Source organism: Heterocephalus glaber, unplaced genomic scaffold, assembly GCF_053883595.1.
Source record: "Heterocephalus glaber isolate CG9 unplaced genomic scaffold, H.glaber_assembly_v1.0 deba00001553, whole genome shotgun sequence".
Taxonomy (NCBI): domain Eukaryota; kingdom Metazoa; phylum Chordata; class Mammalia; order Rodentia; family Bathyergidae; genus Heterocephalus; species Heterocephalus glaber.
The window spans coordinates 14,653,556-14,676,583 of NW_028258344.1; the positions used below are offsets into that span (position 1 = coordinate 14,653,556).

At 47.8% G+C, this 23,028-nt stretch overlaps 1 protein-coding gene across 1 annotated transcript; it reads right to left on the reverse strand.

Annotated features, from left to right (window-relative positions):
- Window positions 1-1,681: 1,681 nt before the first annotated feature.
- Window positions 1,682-18,214, reverse strand: Prdm14 (PR/SET domain 14). The gene is made up of 7 exons (XM_021256034.2): window positions 17,487-18,214; window positions 16,688-16,741; window positions 16,441-16,598; window positions 14,642-14,918; window positions 8,952-9,154; window positions 6,466-6,567; window positions 1,682-2,622 (listed from the first exon to the last, which is right to left on the reverse strand). The coding sequence occupies exons 1-7, from the start codon at window positions 18,205-18,207 to the stop codon at window positions 2,365-2,367; spliced, it is 1,773 nt and encodes a 590-aa protein (XP_021111693.2). The 5' UTR covers window positions 18,208-18,214; the 3' UTR covers window positions 1,682-2,364.
- Window positions 18,215-23,028: the final 4,814 nt, after the last annotated feature.

The following is a 23,028-nucleotide window of genomic DNA, read 5'->3' on the forward strand; positions in this document are numbered from 1 at the left end:
AGTCCAGGCTGGCCTCAAACTCACAGAAACCCTCCTACCTCAGCCTCCTAAGTGTCTTTTTGTTGTTACAAGCTGGCTCCAATCACCTTTACAAGTACATAAAATACATATCTTTTTGAAATATACATTTTTCTTTTTAGTTTTTTGAGGCAGGGTCTCCCTTCATAATTCAATCTGACCCTGAACTATGTAGCCCAGGATGGCCTCAAACTTGCAAGCGATCCTCCTGCCTCAGCCTCCGCAGTGCTAGGATTACAAGCATGTTCCACCATACTCAGCTGAAAAACACTTTTTCTTTTGGTACTGGGAATCAAACTTGGGACCTTGAGCTTGTGAGGGAGGCAGTGGAACTATTGAGCTAAATCCTGGGCCCTGAAATACATATTTTAAAGAAACAAATATAAGAGAACTTCAGGTAATTACTCAAGAAGCATATTGTATTATGAACTGGCTATATTTCCCAAATCAAAAATGAATATAAGACCAAAACTTTCCTAACAGGTCAGATTGAATGAATTGCTTCTCAAAAATAATCCCCAGTTGGTATGGGACATATGACTCCTATATAGAGTATTATTAGGCGTATATTAGGCAGTGAGTGAATGACTATTAGAAAAGAACAAAAAAATAAAACTACTTCTCTTTGCTGCTATCCAGGTTCAGATAAAATAATGAGTTATTCAATGAGTCATTTAATAAATTGAGTTATTCACAGTAGTTTCTGATCTGTTTTCCTTTGATTTAAAAATAATGTTCAAGGGGCCGGGGATTTAGCTCAGTGGTTTTGCCACCTGCCACACAAGTGCAAGGACCTGAGTTGGATCCCCAGTACCAAAAAAACCCCACAAAATACAAACAACAAAAAATTTAAAATAAATAAAAATAATGTTCAAACCCATTAACCAGTAAGAAAATGTTTCAAGTAATACATTCTGAACTAGCAATGAAAGAAAGGCTGCCTAATTACTTAATGAGCCCAGATCTTTCCAAAATGACCATTGTTCTGACTTAATTAACATGAGCTAAAACAGTCCCCAAACAGGGCGCATCCCCATCAAGACACATTAGCCAGCCTTGGAGGAGGCAGCACAGAACTCCCTAGGGGAAAACCTGTCACTGCCACGGCCGCTACAGCTGGGGGCCGCCCTCTGCAAAGACATCTGCTCCCCACTGAGAAGCGAGGCATGGGTAGAGGGTGAGGAGGCCCCCTTTGTGGTCCACAGCACCAAGGGTCTGGATGGGACACAGCCTTAGAGGCTAAGGCTACCTCAGGAATGCTTTATCTTGCTTACTGTGCTCTCAGATTTCCTGCGCCAACATTTCAACGTCTGTTACTTGTGTTGTCAAGAACGGGAGGTGCGAATGGGAAAATCCTCCTTAGGAGCCAGACTAGGCGCAGTGCCTAGTCCGGAGGTTGGCAGATCTGGCTTCGCCCCTTAGGGACAGGTGACCTCTCACCACTTCATCTTGGGTCTCACTTCCTCATCTGCAAAGTGGAGTGGCAAACTCAGTGGTACCATGTTCCACAGCGAATGCTCAAGAGACCTTGGCTATCACTACCCACAGGAGACAAATCTGTCTGCTCATTGGATCTGTGATTCCCCGCACCAGCACCAGGCTTCTCCCTTCCCCCATCCCGTTACCATGACAAACTAATCACAAAGACCTGAAAAAATGTCCACTTTATTTATCAGAAATGAAATCAAGTTTAAAACCAGAGAGACATAAATAGGTTTGTTTTTAGCCTTTGCTCCCCTCTGGTTATAATTTGTTTCAGTTGACATAAGTCATAACTGGCAGAGTGCATAGCTTGCTCCTGTCCCTGTAAGTAGCTTTGTTATCTGGCATGTGCTGTGTGTGTGTGTGTATGTGGGGAGGAACGAAGGGTTTAAAATGACTCCAAATAAAGATAAAAGGTTAATTCATATCTGAAGACTTAATTGACTGCTAATAATCAAGTGGTAGCTTGAATCAATGAAAAAATCTGTTCTCTGAAGAAACTGAGGACTGGATGGACAGACAGTGCATCTGGGGGCCCAAGTCAAATATAAGAGAAGACCTGCTTCTCATTCATTGGTCTAGGACTCTGCATGGCCCTGAACTGCAGGGATAAATAGGGCACTCTTAGGATGAGTGTGGAGTTTTTAGACCTCAGGCTCTATCTCCTCTGAGCTCTCACTGTTTCTGCTAAGCCCCTCCACGTTCTGTGCTTGTTAACAACTGTGGAAGGCATTTCCACAAAAGTCCAATCAGCCTGCTAAATTCAGCAGGCTGGCAGCTTCCTTCTCCCCACATCTCATTTAATGTTACAACCATGTGATCCTACAACGCACCCATAACAAGAACCAGGGAGAGTTCAAGCCCTCAGTTTTCAATGGCTTCGTACTCCGAGGGCGCGCAGTCTTCATGAACCTTCATGTGGGAGTCGAGGGCTTCCTGCTCGGGGAAGACTTTCCCACAGACGCTGCAGGAGCCGCCCTCGTCTTCCTTGTGCGAGCGCCGGACGTGGCTGTCGTGGGCGGCGTGGGAGGCAAAGGATTTGCCACAGTGCTTGCACTTGAAGGGCTTCTCCCCGGAATGCTGCCGGATGTGTGTGCGCAGTATGCTGGAGGCAGTGAATTTCTGCAGAGGTCAGAGAGCAGAAGAGAAAAACGACTTCCATGAGCCTGACTGCCCGTTCATATGGGGCTCATCTCATTGCCACTGCTAACTTATGTTGCCCCTTGGTTTGCTGATTGGTGCATCTTGGATTTCAAGGCTATAGAACATTCATGGTCAATAGCGGCAGGCTTAATCAAAAAGGACTTCGCTGATTGGTCACCCCAGCTACTTGTGAGGCGCACAGGATGTGACAGCCACGGTTGTCAGCAGCTGACATCACTGGGGACTCTATTTTTAAAAAATTTGACACGAGGCAAAATAAAAAATCTGACATGAAACCCAGAAATCAACATTTAAACAAGCAGTTCTGGACACACCCAAGACAAACTGCATTACCAAAGGAGAGGCTTATGGTGGCTGGAGCCATGCATAAATCAATACCTCATTAGTTTCCTTTCTTTAAATAAAAAAAGAGGTAATTGTACATTTTGGAATACTTGTACATTTATAGTCAGAAATAACAACAACAAAAAAAGAAATAACAGATTCTGTACATCCATTGCCCAGTTTTCCTCAGTGGTCCCATCTCACAGTACCACAGTGCAGCACCAAGGCACAGAACATTTGCTTTCTTTTTTTTCCTGGTACTGTGGATCGAACTCAGGACCTTGTTCTTTTGAGGCAAGGCATGGCAACACTGAGCTAAATCCCTGGCCCAAGACATAGAACACTTTCACCCCGAGGATGTCCACATTGTCCTTCTTCGGCCAGGGCTCCCTTCCACTTTCTTCTTCAAGCTGAGACAGCCAACTAACTACTTTGTCCTCCACTTCTGTATCTTTAGCATGTCAAGAATGCTGTATAAATGGGATCACACGCTATGCAACCCTCTAGGATTGCTTTTCCCACTCAGCATAACTCTATGGAGATTTGCCGAGGTTGTGTTTACCAGGAGTTCATTTCTCTCTTACTGCTGAGCACTGTTCAGCAACAAGTGTGACACACCCCGCTCGGCTCCAGGCCATCATCTACTGAAGGACATCTTGGGGGGCCCGGTACCAAAAACAACAACAACAACAATAACAACAAAACATGTATACTGAAATTGAAGGACATCTGAGCTGTTTGCAGTTTGGGGCTATGCCGAATAAAGCTGCTATCAATATTTCTCTACAGGCCTGGGCTGGGGATTTAGCTCAGTGGCACTGCGCCTGCCTTGCAAGCACAAGATCCTGAGTTCGATTCTCAGTACAAAATATATATGTTTATATTTGTGTACAGGCCTGTGTGAACATAAAAGGCTCCATTTCCCTGCAAGTAGTGCTAAGGAGGGGACTGCAGCATCTTAGGACAGTGCAAGTAGGGCTGATCTTTCTGAGATGAGGTGGCCCTTCTCCCCCGTACCGGCTCTGGGGTCTCTAACTCACCACCCTCCCACCTCATCTCCTGGCCTGTCTTTTTGTGCTTCTGCACCACCCATGCTTAGTTTTCAAAGAAACCAGCCAACTATTTTCCAGAGCAGCTGTAAAGTTTAGATTCCCAGGAATTTTATTGTTTTTTAAACATATTATTGGCCATGTTTTCTCTTTCCCTTATTTATCACCTTTTCTCTCATTTATTTCAATACAATTTTCTGACCTGTCAGTTGGCAGTATGTGAAAAATGTTAAGAAAATGACCTTATTTTTTTGCTTCAATGGCAGTAATATAAAACATGAGGTTAAGGGCAGGCGATTTAGCTCAGCGGCACTGCACCTGCCTTGCCTGAGTTTGATCCCTGGTACCAAAAAACAAAAACAAAACCAAAAAAACACATAAGGTTAAACTAGTGAATTTGAATATAGGGCTGGGAGGGAAACAGTTGACAGCAGAGTGTCTGCATAGCAGGACCCCTAGGACTGACACATGGGGAGGAGTCAGGTCACTGCTCCATAACAAAGACCATCCAGGTGTGCTGGTCCTCAGGAAACTAACTGGACTCCAATGCATCAGCCAGATGCCAGATCACCAAATAACCTAGCTGGCCTCAGTTTCCCCTTTAGAGCATCCTTCCTTTTCAGGTTAGCTAGAAGTGCAGGGCAAGCATCAGGATTAGAACTTCAGAGACAGGACAATTTGTGGGGTGTTTTGTCCTTCCTCTGGAAATCCCAGGGGCAGCAGTTACCCCTCAGGATGGAGCACTTCTTCTACCAAACCTCTGGCCACGTTTTTTTTTTTTTTTTTTTTTTGGTACCAGGGATCGAACTCTGGACCTTGTGCTTTCGAGGCAGGCGGCGAAACCTCTGAGCTGAATCCCCAGCCCTGGCCACCTTTCTTTGATCTGTGCTGGGTTCTCATGGTTACTTATGTTTCAGCCTGTTTTTCTACGCTGATTCTTTTCTACAGGTACCAGTTTCCCTGGGTCTAGCAGAATTAATGTTTCATTTCTATTTGGGGTGTTTAGAAGTCCCTCTGAGACTGTATTGTTTTGACTTTAATGTAAGACATATGAATGATACCATGACAGACAGTCTCTCCCAGTATTCTCCACTAGATGGGGACTTTCTGCAGTGATGGGCATGCACTGGACCTGTGCCATCCAGGTTGGAGGTCACTAGGCATGTGTGGCCACTGATCACTTAAAATATGGCTAATGAGCAGGGCATGGTGGTGCACACCTGTGATCCTAGCACTCTGGGAAGCTGAGGCAGGAGCACAGATTCTCACCCAGCTGGCAACTTAGAGACTTAGTGACACCCTGTCTCAAAATAAAATAGAAGAAAGAGCTTCAGATGTAGCTCAGTGCGAAGGCCCTGGGTTCAGTTCCCAGTGCCAGGAGAAAAAAGTGGCCAGTGCATCTTGGAATGGAATTTTCAACCTACTTCATCTTTGTGAATTCAGATAGCCATGTGTAGTAATAGCTATACACTAGCCAGCACAGATCCATGTCATCAAAACAGAACACATTATGCATTTTGCCATAATGTTTCTAAAGCATCATCTATCTCTATTCCAGCAATTCCCAATCCAGGCTGACCTGAAACTTGCAGCCCTGCAGCCTCAGCCTCCAGCGCTGGGATCACAGAAGCATGACATTACACCTGGCTCGGTCTTACCCTAAGCCCAGGCTAGCCTTGAACTCACTAAGTAGCTGGCTGTAAACTTTCAGTCCTGCTGCCTCAGCTCCTGAGTGCTGGGATTCCAGGTGTTCAATACCCTGCCCAAGTATAACTCTATTCTGTGTAACATAGATTAGATGCCACACCTATAATCTCCCTCTAGAAAGCAAGGTCCTTGGCATTCCTCCAATTTAAATTTTCTCACATTAGAGTAGCTAACATTTTTTTTTTTTTTGGTACTGGGGATCAAACTAGGGACCTTGTGCTTGCAAGGCAGGCAGCAGAACCACTGAGCGAAATCCCCAGCCCAATAGTTAACATTTTAGTAGGAGCTACAACATGCTCAGCACTGCAATGCAGTTTTACATGCACCATCTCATGGAGCCCAATAACCCTAAAAAGACTGCTTCCTTCATTTTACCAATAAGGAAACTAAACAACAAAGAAGCAAATGGACTTGCTCAAGGTTGCACAGCTGGGTGAGAACTAGAAGTGAGGCCCGACACTTGGCCAAGTCCATGCTCTTATATGAAATAGCGTCCATGATCATCAGATCCCTGCAAATTTGAGGTGTTTGAGTAATGTGTGCCCCAAACACAAGCTTACCAATACGAGGCCACAGCCAACCATCTTTACCACACGAGAGCATATTTGGGAGTAGAAATGGGGACGGGGCTGGTAACTGGCTAACATTTACCGAAGATGCATCCCTTCTAAGCCAGGCCCTGTGCTCCTCAACTGTGGAGGCCCCTGCAGGTCCCTCTTACCTTGGTACAGTACACACACTGGTATGGTCTATCTCCAGAGTGGACGCGCATGTGCTTGTTCAGGCTGGAAGACTGAGAGAAACACTTCCCACATGTAGAACACTAAGGCGAAAAGCAAGCAGAGTAGAGGTGAAACCATGTCTTTATCCCCTAACTAATAAGTGCTTCACTATCATGTCCACTAGGGGAGAGAAGTCTCAGGTCCATTCTGTGTCTATAATCAGTGGACTTCCCCATGCTGAGGGAAATCGAGTAAGACCCTGGATCAAAATCAAGTAAAATAAAATAAATTGCCTAGGGACATAGCTCAGTGGTAGAGCACTCACTTAGCATGCACAAAGCCCTGGGTTCAATTCACCAGAATGAAAAAAAAAGGTTCAGTGCAGATTAAGCCCCATAAAGAACACTTCCAACAAGAATGTAAATATGAATGTAAAATACATATCATTAAGGAATAAAATCTCTCTTACAATCGGAAATCCTACCAAAAACAAAGCTTACAAGGAAGTCACAAATAAAGGTAAAATATGATACACTAGAGCACTTGACAGAGTGTAATGCTTTCTGAGCCAGGTGTGGTAGTGCACCTGTAATCTCAGATTACAGGTGAGTAGCTGAGAAGCTGAGGTAGGAAGCTGAGGTAGGAAGATTTGAAGTCCACAAGTTCAAGCACAGCCCGGGCACCTTGGTGATTTAGGGAGACCTTATAAAATGAAGGCCTAAAAATGTAGCTCAGTGCAAAGGGCCTGGGTTCAATCCCTAGCACTGGGGAAACAAAACAAAACAAAACAGCTTTCGGGAAAAGCAAATCCCTAGGAGGAAAATTCTGAATTTGTGCCTGAACTGTACATATAACTCTTAAGGACTACAGGGATTTTTTTCTCTGACCATTTTAGTTGGTGTTCTTTTTGAAACAGATGTCATTTTTCAGGGACATTGGCTTTCATCAATTTTAGCTAATTAATTATATGAAGAGAAAACACACTTAGGTTAGAAGGAGGGTGGTAAGATAGTTTTCAGCCATTAGTTGCACACCTAGCATTCCCTGATGTTAGCAAATCAATGATTTTTCTTCTTAAAATCATTTATCTAAGGGCTGGGATGTAGCTCACTGGTAGAGCACATGTTAACCATGTGCAAGGCCCTGGGTTCAATCTCCAGAACCAAAATCAAGACAAAACCATTTTTTTTTTTGGTACCCGGGATCGAACTCTGGTCCTTGCGCTTGCGAGGCAGGCGGCGGAACCACTGAGCTAAATCCCCAGCCCAACAAAACCATTTCTTTAAAGCACGTCTGCTTCACGTGTTTTCTTTATCCCGGCTTAAGCATAACTTGCCTCCCTGTCTCTGCAGCGCTGGTGGTGAGCTGGTCCCATGCCCAGCATATAGCGGCCATAGGCAGAAGGCCACAGGCAAGCACTGGCTCCCGCTCCCTCAGTGCTACTCTGATAACGAGTGTTAATGTGTTTGGGAGGGAGAATTGGGTTGCTCCTAGGGTCTCAAGCATGCTAGGCAAAGGCTCTACTACTGAGTTGAACCTCATGTTAATGTCGACTAAGAAACTTCAACTTAGGAAAAGGTAGGAAAGAGGGGAGAGACAAGGACAATTTTATAAATTTTATTCTCGGTTTTCAAATGAGGGAAGTAGTGTCATCACTTCCTCCAGTGGTTCCAACAGGACTGAGTATCAAGAACCTGTGTGTCAGGCCGGGGATTTAGCTCAGTGGTTCCGGCGCCTGCCTTACAAGCGCAAGGACCGAGTTCGATCCCTGGTATCAAAAAAAAAAAGAACATGCGTGTGCACCCAAGTCTCACCCCTTAACGTGGGCCAAACTTTCTGCACCAATCCTGGCACAGCAAGCATGTGTCTGGGATGGCAGACAACAGCTTCCTGAGGTCATCATCAGGGTGGGCCAGAGGCCCTGCCCACCTGGACCACACCTCCGCTCCTCCCTGCCTGCAACTGTACCTGTAACTACCAAATGCCTGGCAGGGCTGCAGCTCTGTGGTAGAGCCCTAGCCATCAAGCTGAGAGGCCTGGGGCCAATCCTTGGCACCACCAAAAAAGAACAACAGAGCAGGGCTTAGTGGCAAGGCCTGTAATCCTAGCACTCGGGAGGCTGAGGCAGGAAGATCAGTGTGAGCTTGAGGCCAGCCTGGGCTACATTGACACCATGTCTTAAAACCTCCCCCAAAAAAAGAAAGAAAGCTAGGTAGAGACATGTAACTACAAATACCTGCATGACATTTAGATAAAGGATGAAGTGCAATTACCCAAGATTACACACAGCTGTCTGTACTGTTGCAGCCCCGAACCCCTCCAACACACCCTGTACCTCCAGAATAAATCAGAAACCCCGTCTATTCTTCTAGACTCTGCTCAGGACCAGGTCTTCCACAAGACCACTCCCTGTTGGCTTCTCCCCTGCTCTGTTCTGTCCGTCCTCAGCGCAGGGCTAAAGATCACCCTCCTGGCCTGGGCTCACCTTGTGTGGCCGGTGCTTTTCGTGAACGTGCAGAACGTGGATTCGCAGGCGGTCCCGCTTCTCGAAGGATCTCTTGCACAGTGAGCAGGGGAACTTCCGGTCACCTTGGTCCACACAGGGCGTGTACTTGAGGTGCTTATCTCTGTAGTATTTGTAAGTAAACACTTTTCCACATCTCTCGCATCTGTAACCTTCTGTAGACTCTGCCAAACAAAGGGGGTCAGTTACTTTTCCTCCTCCTTGGCCAGAATACCATAAACATACACCAAAGGAAAAATGTGCACACACCTGTTATCCTAGCACTTGGGAGGCTGAGGCAGGAGGATCACAGCAAGCCAGAGGCCAGCCCGGGCTACATAGTAGGACTGTCTCACACCAACTTGCCCATAGCCAATTCTGTTTATATCACTTCTCTCGATAGTGGATTATTTTCATTCTAATTCAACATTTGGTTCATAAATATCTCGAACTACAATTTTTATATAAGAACATTTGTTTTTCTGGGCATTGGTGGCACACACCTATAAACCTAGCACTCAAGAAGTCGAGGCAGGAGAAATCAATGCAGGGGTTTCATAGCGGGTTAAAGGCCAGCCTGAACTATATAGTGAGTCCTTGTTTCAAAAAAACAAAGAAAAGAAACAAACAAACAAACAAAGAAAACAATTTTTTGTTTTGAGACATGGTCTTGCTGTGTAGCCCAGGCTGGCCTTGAAGTCCGATCCTCCTGCTTCAGCCTCCCTAAACACTGGAGTTGCCGATATGCACCATACCCAGCTAAGATAAGGACTCCCCCCGACTTTTGTCTGGTACTGGGGATTGAGGGCCCTCACATTGAGCTACATTCCCTGCCCATTTGAGACAAGGTCTTGCTAAGTTGCTAAATTACGCAGAGCTTGCTTAAATTTTCCATTCTCTCCTGCTTTAGCCTCCCAGAGCAGTGGGAATACAATCCTGCCCTACCACACCCAGGTAAGATAAGGACTTCTAAAAAAATTTTTTTTGTTTTTTTCAAGGTAGGAAAAATATATTAAGAGAAAGACAGCTTCTGTCTAAGAGGGACCAGAAAGTGGGTTGCCTGGGGACCCTGTTTGGGGCAGGGGAGTGGGGGTTATGCAGCAAAGCCTCGAGGTGAGGCAGGTTCAAGGTGGGACAAAACTATAGTCAACCAGGAAGATTAAAGTACAGCTGCTTAGGTAATATTCATCCAATAGGAAATCACAAGGTGAGAAAGAGGTGGGTCAGAACTATGATTAGCCAATAAGATTACAAGTATAGCCCCTTAGGTAATATTGATTAAATGGGGATCAAATGGGAAAGCAAGTCACGTAGCAAGCGTACAAGGAATGAACAAGATTTTCAGTAAGGGATGGGTCAGGGACCTTTCCTGGAAGGGATGAAAAAGTATACCAATAATGCTAGCTAGGCAGGGTGGAGCACACCTGTAATCAGCAGGAAGGTGAGTTCAAGGCCAGCATGGACTATACACAAGGCCTTGTCTCAAAAACCAAAAAATAAAGTATAATAATCCATTATTACTTTAAAAGTTAACATTTATTCCTTAATAGAAATACAAGCTGTTCTTTCTTTTTGTTTGGCAAAGTGTTTTATTAAAGAAATCCTCCCTCTAGTCCAATTTAAGAATAGCTCTCACTTTCATGGCCTTGTACAGAGCTAAATCCCCGGCCCTCCTTTTACTTTTTATTTTGATAGGGTCTTTAAGCTGTCTGGGCTGGTCTGTTTAACCCTCCTGTCTCCACCTCCCAAGTAGCTGAGTTTACAAGCATCCACCATCACAGTAGGTGACACTCCAGTTCTTGAACACATTCCTCCTGGGCCTTGTTCCAAGGTTAATTGATGGCAGTACACCTAGTTTTCCGTCTCCCGTAGGAGCAGCCAAAGCTACAAGTTCAGAGCCATCCCCAGGGCACCCATACTTGGCTTCCCAGTGCTGTCTTTCACTTAGTTCACTACTCTAAACTTTTGGGGGAAGATTTCAGAGCTAGAATATTCACATCCAGACTAAGTGAAAACATTTTGGCTTCCTTAATGTGCACGGTTATTCAGTGTCCAAAGTACTTCAAAGAGTTAGAGTCCTAACCACACTGTGACGCTCACTCACTGAGTGACAGGCAAGCCTGAGAAAGGTAAAGGTGCTCTTAACAGTGGAGGAGGTGGTGGGGAAGGTTAGAGCAAAGGCCTCAGGACCAGAGGTGTCTATGCAATAGGGGCAGGGGAGAAGACAGGAGACACTCTGGATTCCAGGGGAAAGAGTGGCTTCACTGTGAAATGCACCACTGAGACCTCATTGTCTGCCCCCAGGGACAGAAGAGCCAAGAGGGAATCTATGCAAGAATCTGTAGAGATAGGGCCAGGGATTTAGCTCCGTGGTTTCGCAGCTTGCCTCGAAAGCACAAGGCCTCAAAAGCACAAGGTCCCGAGTTTGATCCCCGGTACAAAAAAAAAAAGGTTAACAATATAACAAGAATCTGTAGAGATCTCTTCTGTATCAGGCCAGCAGTGAAGCTGTCCAGCAGGGGCTTTGTTACATCCCAGGCATGGTTAACAGGTGGCTGAGGAATTAAACCATTCATTAAGTCAATAATCAGAAGGAATACAGCCAGCCAAAGGCTCCCTGGCCACTTGCGGGTCTATCACTTTCATTGAGGTGCAGAATACACTCAGGATCCCCTGCTGAGGGGATTCTAGCTCAGAGCCAGTCTCCATCGGTCAGATAACTGGCTTCCTGCTTCCTGGACAAGGTCAGTGATTTTACAAATAAAAGCACTAAAGCACACCAAAAGTCAGAGGAGTTCAATAGTGAATTTGCCTAGTGACCAGACAGACAGAAAGAAAACTGACCTTTATCAATTGGGCTCTAGCCGTCTATATCTCCTGCTCAAGTCTTTGGAAATATGTCTGAATTTTATCCTAGTTCTTTTCTTTTTCCTCTTATCCTAATAAACCGTTCTTCTTTAGCCAAGGAGTTTCCTGACCCTGGTAAAACTGATACTCTCTTTTAAGAGATGTCTCCAAGATGGTAGATTTCATGTTAAGTGTTCTTCTTACCACAACAATAGTTGTCTTCATATTCCAAACCTCCACCCCCAAAATACACACAGAACTTGCATATTCAAACACCCCACCCACATAGAGTCCAGACCTGATGGGGAAGTCCTTTCAAATGAACCTTTGGTCAAAAAAAATCCTTTGGAGAGCAGAGGAATTTAGAATTTAGATCTCTCTTATTGATTGACTGGTACTGGGAATTGAACCCAGGGCCTTTATGCTGAGCGACATCCCCAGTCTCTTTTTTATTTTTTGGACAGGATTTCACTAAATTGACCAGACTGGGCTCAAACTTGGAGCCCACCTACTTCAGCTTCCCAGAGTACTGGGTAACAGGCATGTAACTCCATGCTCAGTTAGATCTTTTTAAATCACATCCCAAAACATTCATATTGGTGTGGGACAAGGGGCTCTCAGTGGTACAGCGCTTGTCTGGCATGCTCAGGTTAGACCCCCAGCACCACAAAAACAAACAAACAAAAATTGTCTATGTCTTCCCAACAAATTGGGATTTTTTTACAAGTTCCTTTCATACATTGTCCAAATCACACATCTAACAGTGCCATCGTCATCCAATGTCACTTTGTTCAGACCTGGAGCACAAGTCGCTCACTCCATGCTGGCCTTTGTCTCCACCACGAGCCCTCACACCTCCCTGTCCCTTGTCAGGACTGTGATCTCAGACACCTGCAAGCTATTCCATGTTAACAACTTATCATGAGTATTACTAAAACGTAACATTAACAGTTCAGTACACACTGATAGAATAATTTCTCAAAAGGATGATAACATTTTGAGGATTATTCAGCATGTCTTTTTCTCAAATCCATTTTCCACTTCTATTTCAAAAGTAGTTGGTACATTTCTGGAAGTGACTATAACTCTTACTTGTTCTGCTCCAGAGTATGGCATAGAGAATCCCATTCTACTCACATCCTGTGCCCATGCCCATGCCCATGCCACACGGCGTAGAAGAGTTCCTGAAACAACTCTGACAGCCTGCATTACCGGACTGCTGGAAGTAACCGATAGCTTCCTCCGAAACCCTGGCACAGACCTCCTGGGCTTTGGCTTCACTCTTCCCGGAGCGTAAATGGGCCTCCCTTCTCTCTCTTATTTATTCTTCACTTCCTCTCATTCCTAAGCAGCTTTCCCAGTTTAGTTGTAAGGTATCCCTCCTTCATTCAGTGATTAGGGTACAGGGAGATACAGGGAGCAGGGCCTATCTCTGTGTTTAGGGTCATTTCCGGCCCTGAGGGTGTCAGTCTAGCAGGAGACAGGCAGGTAGACAATCACTGTCCTGCCTGTCACTGCAATTCACGTTCTTTTACCTAAGTAATAATATCTTCTATCTTCAATTATATACTTCACAGTGATTTACACGTGTCCTGCCTAGAAGATTAGTAGCTCTTAAACCTTTGTGTGTATAAAAATCCCTGGGAGAGCTTATTTAAAATGCAAATTCCAGGCCTGGGGATATAGATTAGTGGTGGAGCACTTGCCCTTAGGCCCTGCAGGCTAGGCAGCAGACTCCCATAAAAGCCAATCCTAGAGGTTCACCCCAGGGTTAGGGCAGAGTGGCTTGGCAGTCTCCTAGCTGCTCAGATGTGGCTGGGGGCCAGCAGCAGCCTCCTTGGGAAGTATATAAAAAGCACAGTCTCCAGCCTCTACCCCGAGTGGGAACTGGCATCTTTACAAGGTCCTAGCTGTACACAGCTGTGTTCAAGTCTGATGGACAGAGCCTAGCTCAATGCCTCTCAAACTCATCTGGGACCCACAGCAACAAATACATTTTATCTTTGATATCTGGCCTACACTGTCCGCATTTGGAAAAAACCCTCATAAAACAATGTGTAATGTTTACCAATTAAGTAACTCTCATTAATTAATTAACTTATTTATTTGTGGTTCAAGGAACGGAACCCAGAGCCTTTGTATGAGCTACATTTTGAGCCCTTTTATTATTTTTCATTTCACAGGGTCTAAAATGCTAAACTGCCTAGGTGGGGCTCAAACTTGGAATCCTCCTGTCTCAGCCTCCCAGAGTGCTGAAATTACAGGTTTGCACCACTATGCCTGGCTTTCCATCACTACTTTCTATTCTAATAATTTTTTTTCTTCAGTGCCAGGAAATGCACCCAGAGGCTTGTACATGCTAGGCAAGTGCTCTACCACTGAGCTATTCTCGAAGTCCCCCCACCATCTTTAATGTTGGTCTTTGTCACTAAGTTGATTTCCCACCTGGTGGAAGTATTGCATCCCATTTGAAAAGCACTGCTCTAAGAACTTTGCCCTCATGCGCGCTGTTATTCTGAGCCTGAGCAGAGAAGTCAAAACTGACTCACCTAAGGCAGAAGAGGCATCCATTTATTTTATTTCTCTTTCCTTTTATTCTCAAATGGGGAGAAGGGGTGTGTGTGCGCGGGGGGCGGGGGTACGTACCTCTATGAACAGAAGTCGCCTCAGCAACTTTGGGAAGATTTGGAAAGACATTTCCTTCAACAGGGGAATGCCCCCTGGTTATATCTGAACTAGAAAGGGAGGAGCTTCAGAGGAAGTTTAGGGAAGAGCTAGGTCTCCCCTCTTAGGCCTCACTGGGCAGGCAAGGGAGGGACACTCACCTTCTGTGGGCCCTTTGGTGGCCCCTGCTGGTGGCGTGCTCTCAGTGACTTGAAGGCTCACGGGAATGTCCAGAAACTTCTCATAGCAGTCTCCGTACCACACAAGCAGCTCTTGGTTCTGGTAAATCTCCTTGCAGCTCTCATAAAATATCTGTCCTTGACACTGAACAGCAACCAAGTTTTGCTCCTTGGGGAAGCGGGCGCAGTTGACGTAAGACATCCAGTTCCCTGTCTCTCTTCCATCTATAAAGTGACTCAAGTGGCCATCTTCAAAGATCTAAAGGAAATAAAACATGAAGTTTGGGTTTGTACTTTTTCCCCTAACCCATAAAACAAATTTACTAAAAATGTATAACCAGGGCTGGACTGTAGTTCAGTGGTAATGTACTTGCCTAGCATGTATGAGGCCCTAGGTTTTTTTTTGGTTTTTTTTTTGGTACCGGGGATCGAACTTGGGTCCTTGTGCTTGCGAGGCAGGCGGCAGAACCACTGAGCTAAATCCCCGGCCCTATGAGGCCCTAGGTTTGATCACCAGGACTGAAGAAAAAACAAAAAGAAGAAAGAAAAAAGAAAATAACCTAAGGCTGGGCATGGTTATAATGCACCAGTGATCCCAGCTACTAGTAGGGAGAGTGAGGCAGGAAGAGCGATACAGTCCAGGGGTTGAGGGCCAGCATGGGAAACACAGCAAGCCCTGGTCTCAGGGAAAAAAAAAAAAAAAAAAAAAAAAAAAAATATATATATATATATATATAAAATCTCTAAATCAGATTTCTGTATCATTACAAGTAGTATGCATATCTACTTAGACCTAAGTACTGCCAATTTATTAGCTTAAAGACATGTCTATAGGTATGTGACACTTTTTAAAGATTAAGGCTTCTGCAGGCAGGGTGGTGCACACCTGTAACCAGCACTCAGGAGGCTGAGGTGGGAGGATTGCTGTGAGTTTGAGGCAAGCCGTAAGTACATAGTGAGACTCTGTCCCCAAAAAACAAAACAAATCAAAAAACAAATAGAAGATTAATGCTTTTATCACTTTCTCAATTCCCAAATTTTGTGAACATATGCTAATTTCATAAGCAGAGGTAAAGGAAATGAAGTTACATTTAATTCCACCACTTAAAGACACATTCCTATATGCTAATGGAGCCATAACTTAATACAGTACTTTCTCCACTGCTGGCCTCAAACTCATGATCCTACTGTCTCTGTCCCCAAGTAGATGGGAAACCACACCCAGATCTCTAATGTATAAGAGACTCTGTGATTAACATTTTCCATATTGCTTGAATTTCAGATTATTTCCAAAAACCACATTCCTATAACAGGAAACTCAGGGTCAAGGTATTTTGAGCCATTTAAGGTAACTGGTATATCCTAACAAATGGTTTCCTCCTGCAGATTAACAAACTGCAATGTCATCAGTGTGGCCCAGGTACTGTCACTAGGTTGCAGCATGCCAGTATAAAAATCCATGGCTAATTCTAAAAGCTAATAACTATCAATGTCTAAAACTCATGTTTATTCCTTTTAACATGCTTTCAGCACTATATATTTAAAGCATTTGGTTTTGTCTATAAATACAACAGAATGTATTAAGTCTTTAAGTGTGTATTCCATAACAAATCTTCACAGGTTAAAATGACTGCAGGCACCACAGGACAGAGTTCATGCAGAGATGCCGTCCTGATGCAGGGACCTGCTGTCCCTCTCTTGACCAGGACTTCAGGAGGATAGGACCAAGAGTCCCCTCTCAGCCCCCCACACCCCAGCAGATCCACCAGAAGCACGTTTACCTCCCACATCAGGGAATTGTCGCTGTGGGTCTTCAGTTCATTGGCGCTGATCACTTTACCTTGAAAGGGCCCAAACCTGATTCCTTTGGCAAGGAAGCTACTGCAGAACACACCGAAATGTGGCACTGCACCCAACATCATCCGCACCAGGCAGAGACCTAGGGGGAACCCGAGGCAGGAAAAGAGAATGAGGAAAGCGACTCCACATTAGGTCCAGGAAATCAGTCAAGCAAGGAGTGCTGCCTACCTTCTGGAAGCTGAAGAGAGTCTTTATCCACACTTTGAGGAGGAGGCTCAGACCCTAGAAAAAGGGCAGGGTTAAACATTTCGTTAGAAATGTATTATGAGGGCAGGGGATTTAGCTCAGTGGTTCCACCACCTGCCTGGAAAGCACAAGGTCTGGAGTTCGATCCCCGGTACCAAAAAAAAAAAAAGAAGAAGAAATGCATTATGAAATCCTTTTCTAAAGCATTTCCCTCCTTCTCCCAGGAGGAAACCATCATTCTGCTCGTCTTTTTTTTTTTTTTTTTTTTGGTACCGGGGATGGAATTCGGGTCCTTAGCTTTCGAGGCAGGCGGTGGAACCACGGAGCTAAATCCCCTACCCTTGTCTATCTTTTATTATTATTGCTTTACTTCTTTGACACCGCTTTTCCAACACTTTTTCTTTTGAGACTCAGATCCTTTTTGTACAAAGTTATGTAATTGTAATTAGCTCCATTTTGCAACTTGAGGAAGGAGACTCAGATAAAGTCAGGCTGATGTCAGCAGACAGCTGCCCTGGACTCCCATGACTCGCATGAGGTTGTCCCGGAGGGGCATCGCACATCCATGTCCATTCAAGCGACCATTTTTTCTGGTCCTCTGCGCTCGCGGAAACCACCCTTAGGAATCACCACGTTAGGCAAGCAGGGGCTTCAGAAGTGAGCCTAGATCCCCAGGCTCGGCTGCAGATAGCCCAGGGACCCCAACCTCTTCACCTTTAAGTGACTCATCCCACACGGTTCCCATCCAACCCAACTCCCGGCAGGCGTCTGCTCCCTTTACCAGAACTGTCGGCGGGGACCAGGAGGCCGGAAATCGCATGCTGCAGGCTGGCTGAGCTCTCCAGGCTGAGCGCGACCCCGTATAGAACGAAGTGCAGATCCTCCTCAGAGAAGTGGAAACGACGACCCGGAGATGACTTCCCCTCTTGGTTCGACTTCCCCTCTTGGTTCGGGGGTTTGGGGCTTTCATCAGGGCGCTTGCTGGGGGAAGATACTAATTGGGAAGTCTTCAGCCCCTCAGGCAATGGGGAGGTATTCACAGGGGGAAGCGGAATTAAAGTCTCAGGGCGCCAGCACTGGCCGCTGTCTCTGTGGCCACTCACGGGAACCAAATTGTCGCCGTTCGCGCCCGTGTACTCGTGGCTGTTCAGAAAGAGTGGCACCTCCCTGGGGAGGTGGGAAACTGGGTACCACAGAGGTAACTTGGTGTACCAGGGTAGGTCAAAGAGTGGCTCCCTTTGTAGAGCCAGACCCTGGCTCTGCAAGGTGGAGGCCATCCCGAAGGGGAAAGGGGTCATCGCCGGAGACGCGGACATTGCGGCCTCCAGCTGTCCGAGGGGCTGGAAGTCCTCCTCCGCGGCGGGCAAGGCGCTCCTGTAGCGGCCATAGGCTGGGAACGGCGAATAGTAGGGAGCCAGGGGCTGGGGGCTTCTCTGGAGCCTCTCGGCCGGGTAGCACATCTTGTCCTGGGGCTCGGCCTCCCCAGGCGGCCGTAGAGCCATCGCGGGCTACGCTCTTCGGGACTGCGGAAAAGCGAGAGCGGCTGAGCGCGCGAGGCCGCGGTCGCGGTGTCCCCGCCGCCCCGCTTCTTCCGCCCCCCCCCCCCCGGGGTCTAAGTTAATCGTATCAAGTTCCTAATTCTATACCCGCCAGCCCTATCTCATAAAGCGATCACACCCAAAAGCAGTAAAAACAAAGAAAGACCTAACGAAAATCCGCCGGGATCCCTCCCGATTCCAATTTCCCGGTTAGTGTCGCCTTCGCCCTGAGTCTCCAAACACACCTTGACCAGGCACGGGTGGTTTCCAACACCCGCTCTCTACCTTCGGCCCCCACCCGAACCCTGCAAAACTTGTTTGAATTCCCTTCCCTTCCTTTTCCTCTGGCCATAAAAGCTCCTACAGGGTCGCCCAGAGACTCGCGGTCCACTGTCCTCCCACCCGCGGGCTGCGTTGCAGGCGGCTGCTCCAGGCGGTGCTAGGTCCCGGCGGGAGCGCAGAGCTGAGGGCCCGGGCTGCGTGACCCTCGCAGGTCCCGGCCACCCGGCCGCACCGAGGAGTCGCACGTCGCCTTCGACTCCCTGGGGAATCAGTCGGCTTCTAGACCTGTTTTCCCTCGAGTCAAGTCCCGACCCAATCCGCCAGCTCTCACGGAAACGCACGCCAGCCCAGCCTGGGAATGAAAGAGCCTGGGGCCGCCTCTCGGGAGCCAGCGGGGCGAACCCCAGGCCAGGCGGGAGGAGAAGCATCGGCGGCCGCTGTCACCACCCCAGTCCCCGGCCTGGAAAGGATGGCATCGTAGTGAACACGCAGCAAGTTCATCACGGCTGAGGCACGAAGCCCCTTCAGAGCCGTGGGTCTAGGAGGCAAGATCAATGAGCCCAATAAGGAAAACAGCCAGGGTCGTGACTCTGGAATCAAAGAACACGAGGTCAGGAGGAGAGGTCAGCCAAGGCGCAGTATCAGCCGGGCTCCTCCGGAGCTTCCGAAGGCGCCTGCTCCTCTCCTTCGCCCCAGCTACTTGCAGCTCGGGGCCGAAAGTCTTTTAATAAAAGCTCCCAAGACATCAAGACGACCGCCCTGACCGCCCTGGAAGACGAAGGCCACTCGGTCCCCGGGCGCACCCACTCGGGCACCTACCTCCGAGTACCCAGCTCTCCTGGAGCCGGAACGGCGGCGCGGACTCCGGCAGACCCCGAGGGCCGAGGCGGGTTTAAAAGGGAGGTGGGCGGGCGGGGCTCTGCGAGGGCGAAGGCAGGGAAGGGACCCAGCCCACGCAGGTCCCCAGGTCTGGCCACTCCCCGTCCGCCGCCGCTATTGGCCGGCGCTCGACTTGCCCCCGGGTCCCCAGAGTTCACCCACTCTCCGCCTAACCTTCCTGGGATCCTCTCGAGAGCTGGTCACCCACTTCCTGAGGCAGGCGCTGCCGCTCGGGCTTGGGGCGTCGCGGAGCCAAAGGCCGGGTCCCCAGGGATCCCCGCCAACCCTCTGCGCACATTCGCACCCTGAACTGGCGTCCGGAAGGTCGAATCTCGAGGCCCGGGGTCGCAGCCCCGTCTCTAGATTTCGGGGTCTCAAAAGCCGAGCCTGCAGGAAGGAGGCGTCAACCCTTCCCAGGGACCAGCTGGGCGTTCGTCCCCGCCGCCCTGGTGAGGAGCTGGGCGCCGCCCTGAGGGCTGGGTCGCGGCCTCGAGGGTCCCGGGTCGGGCACCTGAGCTCGCGCAGCTCCGCGCCCCCGACACTTGCAGGGTTTCAGGTGTCCGTGTCGCCTCGCGTGGGCTTTTGCTCCTCACGGGGCTCTCCCACCCGGGGTCCCAGCGCCTCCTCGGGTGACCTCCCTCCCGAAGACTAGCGACCTTGCACGCTGGGGGCTCTGAAAACCCAGTCCAGGCGCAAAAAAGGCACTCAACGACCGCATTTTTATCCCCCCGGCCGGCCATCGAGGCGGAGAAAGGAGAGCTTAATTCTATTCTCATTCACAGAAGGAAGCACCTAGGGTGGGGGAAAGCGTTGTAAAGGCGTGTGACCTTGGCCGGGGTCCCCGCCAACCCCGCCGCCGCTTCCTCCTGGCTTTGCGGGGCGCGCGCCCTAACCAGGGAGCTGGGGGCGACCTCGCCGGGCGCTGAGGACGGACGGAGGCGAAGGAGAGCTCGCTCACCCGCCCAGGGCCGCCGCCGAGGGTCCTAAAGCCTCGGCCCTCGTCCCGACCCTCCGCCGCGGCCGGTGGCTCTCCTCCTCGGTCCCGGGACGAGGACTCCGTCGCCTTCGCCCCCGAGCGGCTGTGAGAGGAGCGGAGCCGCAGGCGGCGCAGGCCCCGAGGGCGCGGGCGGTGCGCGCTCTGGACTGGGCCCGAGGTGCCCCGGCCCCGCCCTTTCCGCAGTCGGACGGAGGCTCTGAGACCGGAGATGGTGGACCCTCTTCCCTACCGGGGTGGGAACGACGAGGAACCCAGGCTTGCTTTCTCTCTGTCTGGAAACGAGGATCTTGGCCAACACCTAGAAGCGTCGACTGTCAGAGCTTGATCTGAGTGTCAAGCACCCCCTGGGAAAGAAGCATTTTTATTTAGAAAGCAAAACCTGTGCCGCTGTCCTTTCCTTCCGGACCCATGCCCACCTCAGGACTTGAGCCCCACTTGCATTCAAGGGCAACTTCTGCCTGTCAGACCTCGAGGGCAGGATTTAAAAACCAACTCAGGGACATAAGGGTGGTTATGGGTGTTAGGCCATAGCGGGGCTATTTTTTAATACACTCAAAGGTTGTAACTTTGTTCTTGTGTTGTTGTTATTTTCTTAGTTTTATTTTTATTTTTTGGTAGGGGGATCGAACTCGGGCCCTTTCGCTTGTGAGGCAGGAGCCGGAACCACTGAGCTAAATCCCCCGCCCTGTTGTTTTTTGAGACAGGGTCTCGCTATGCAGTTCAGGCTGGCCTTGAACCCACTCTGTAGACCAGGCTGGCCTTGAACTTGTGGCAATCCTCTTGCCTCAGCCTCAGGAGATGCCACCATGCCAGGCCAAGGGTTGTAGCTTTATTAGCAGAAGCAACATGAACCCTACCTTACAGTCTTGTTCTGCAAAGATTCAAGTTTACTACATTTTAAATCTTGTTTTAAACTATTAAGACATATTTGTTTAAATAACGAAATAGAGAAACTCAAAGTGCAAATCCATCCCTTCTCTTCTCATATCTTTTACTCCCTCTACCCTCCTCTTTGGAGGTAATCCTAATTGACAGTGTGATTACTCTCCTACTCCCTAGTCCCATTCTGGTTTTTGGTAGTGGGGACTGAATTTGGGCTTCCAGCACTGGGGCAAGCACTCTACCATTTTCCTCTACTGACCCACAGTCCACGCCCTCTCCTGCCCCCACCTTTTCTTTAAAGACAGAATATCCTTGAGTTGCTCGGGCTGGCCTGGAATTTGTGATCCTCCTGAATCCCAAGTAGTTAGGATTACTTTTTTTTTTTTTTTTTTTTTTTAGTTAGGATTACTTTTAATTTGTGCTTGTACACGTGGGATTTTAAGAAAACAAAATGAGATATTTTACTTTATTTTTCTGCAACTTCTCTTGCTTGATATCTACTAGTCGTACTTCACTATCAGTATATTAGGGTTAACTCTACTCCTTATAATGACTGCAGGGTCCAGAATTTGTGTCCTGGGTGTGCCCGGATATTTCAGATGTTGAAATTGTTGCCAGGTTTGCCAGCTTGGAGCTTCTGGGAACACTGTTATTCAGGTGCGTATTTGTGTGGCTGTGCCCAGTAGAGAAATACCCACAGGTGGAACTGCTGAATCAAAAGATGTTTGGTCTGAACATCGGGACAGATGCTTCAAGCCCTTCTGCTGTTACCTCTTCCAGCAGTGAATGCAAGTAAGTGCCCTGTCTCTCAGACCTCAGCTAATGCTAAATTTTCCCAGTCCTTTAAAGCTGCTCATATCAGGTGAAAAGTGGTATCATATTCTTTTTTTTTTTTCATGGTATATTATCCTAACTTGCCTTTTACTCTTTTACTTAAGCAACTTTCTTTTTTTCTTTGTTTTTAAAATTTTTTTGGTTTTTTTGAGACAGGGTCTTGCTATGTAGTTCAGGCTGGCCTTGAACTCATGGCGATCCTCCTGCCACAGCCTCCCCAGTAGCTGGGACTCCAGGTGACCACCACCAGCTTAACGATTTTTTAATGCATCACTGATGGGTGAGGCACCAAGCCAAGTACTGGGAACACAATTGGGTGCAAAGCCACCTTGGCTTTTGTAACAGTCTAATGAGCTGGGCGTGGTAGCCTGTAATCCCTACACTCTGGGAAGCTGAAACAGGGAGATCACAAGTTTGAGCCCAGCCTAGGCAATTTAGTGACTCAGTTAGGCCCTGTCTTGAATTAAAATATAAAAAAGAGTGGGGGTGTACCTCGATGCAAAGCCCTTGGGTTAAAACCCCAGTACCACAAACTAAAGAAAGTAAATGAATAAATGTCTAATGAGGAAGATCTGAATTTGTGTGAATACTTGATGAATGTATAATGATGAAATGTAAAAGAAGCAAAGAAAGAAGTATGAAGCCTCAGTGAAAGAGAACAGAAATACACTGAGCTATTCTGGGAGGATGGGAGTTTTCTCCTGACCTGTGAAGTTGGAAAGGTCTGTAGAAAGGAGCTCAGTGAAGGAGAGGGTGTAAGTGGTCTTCCAGGCTGCATTCCACTCGATGCAACAGCCCTGAGCCCTGGGGGAGCTTGGCTCGTTCATGCACTGGAGCCTGGGAGGTGGGAGAGTCAGCCCCTGCCAGGTCTTAGAGCAGACACTTGTTAAAATGCAGCGTCCTGAGGCTGA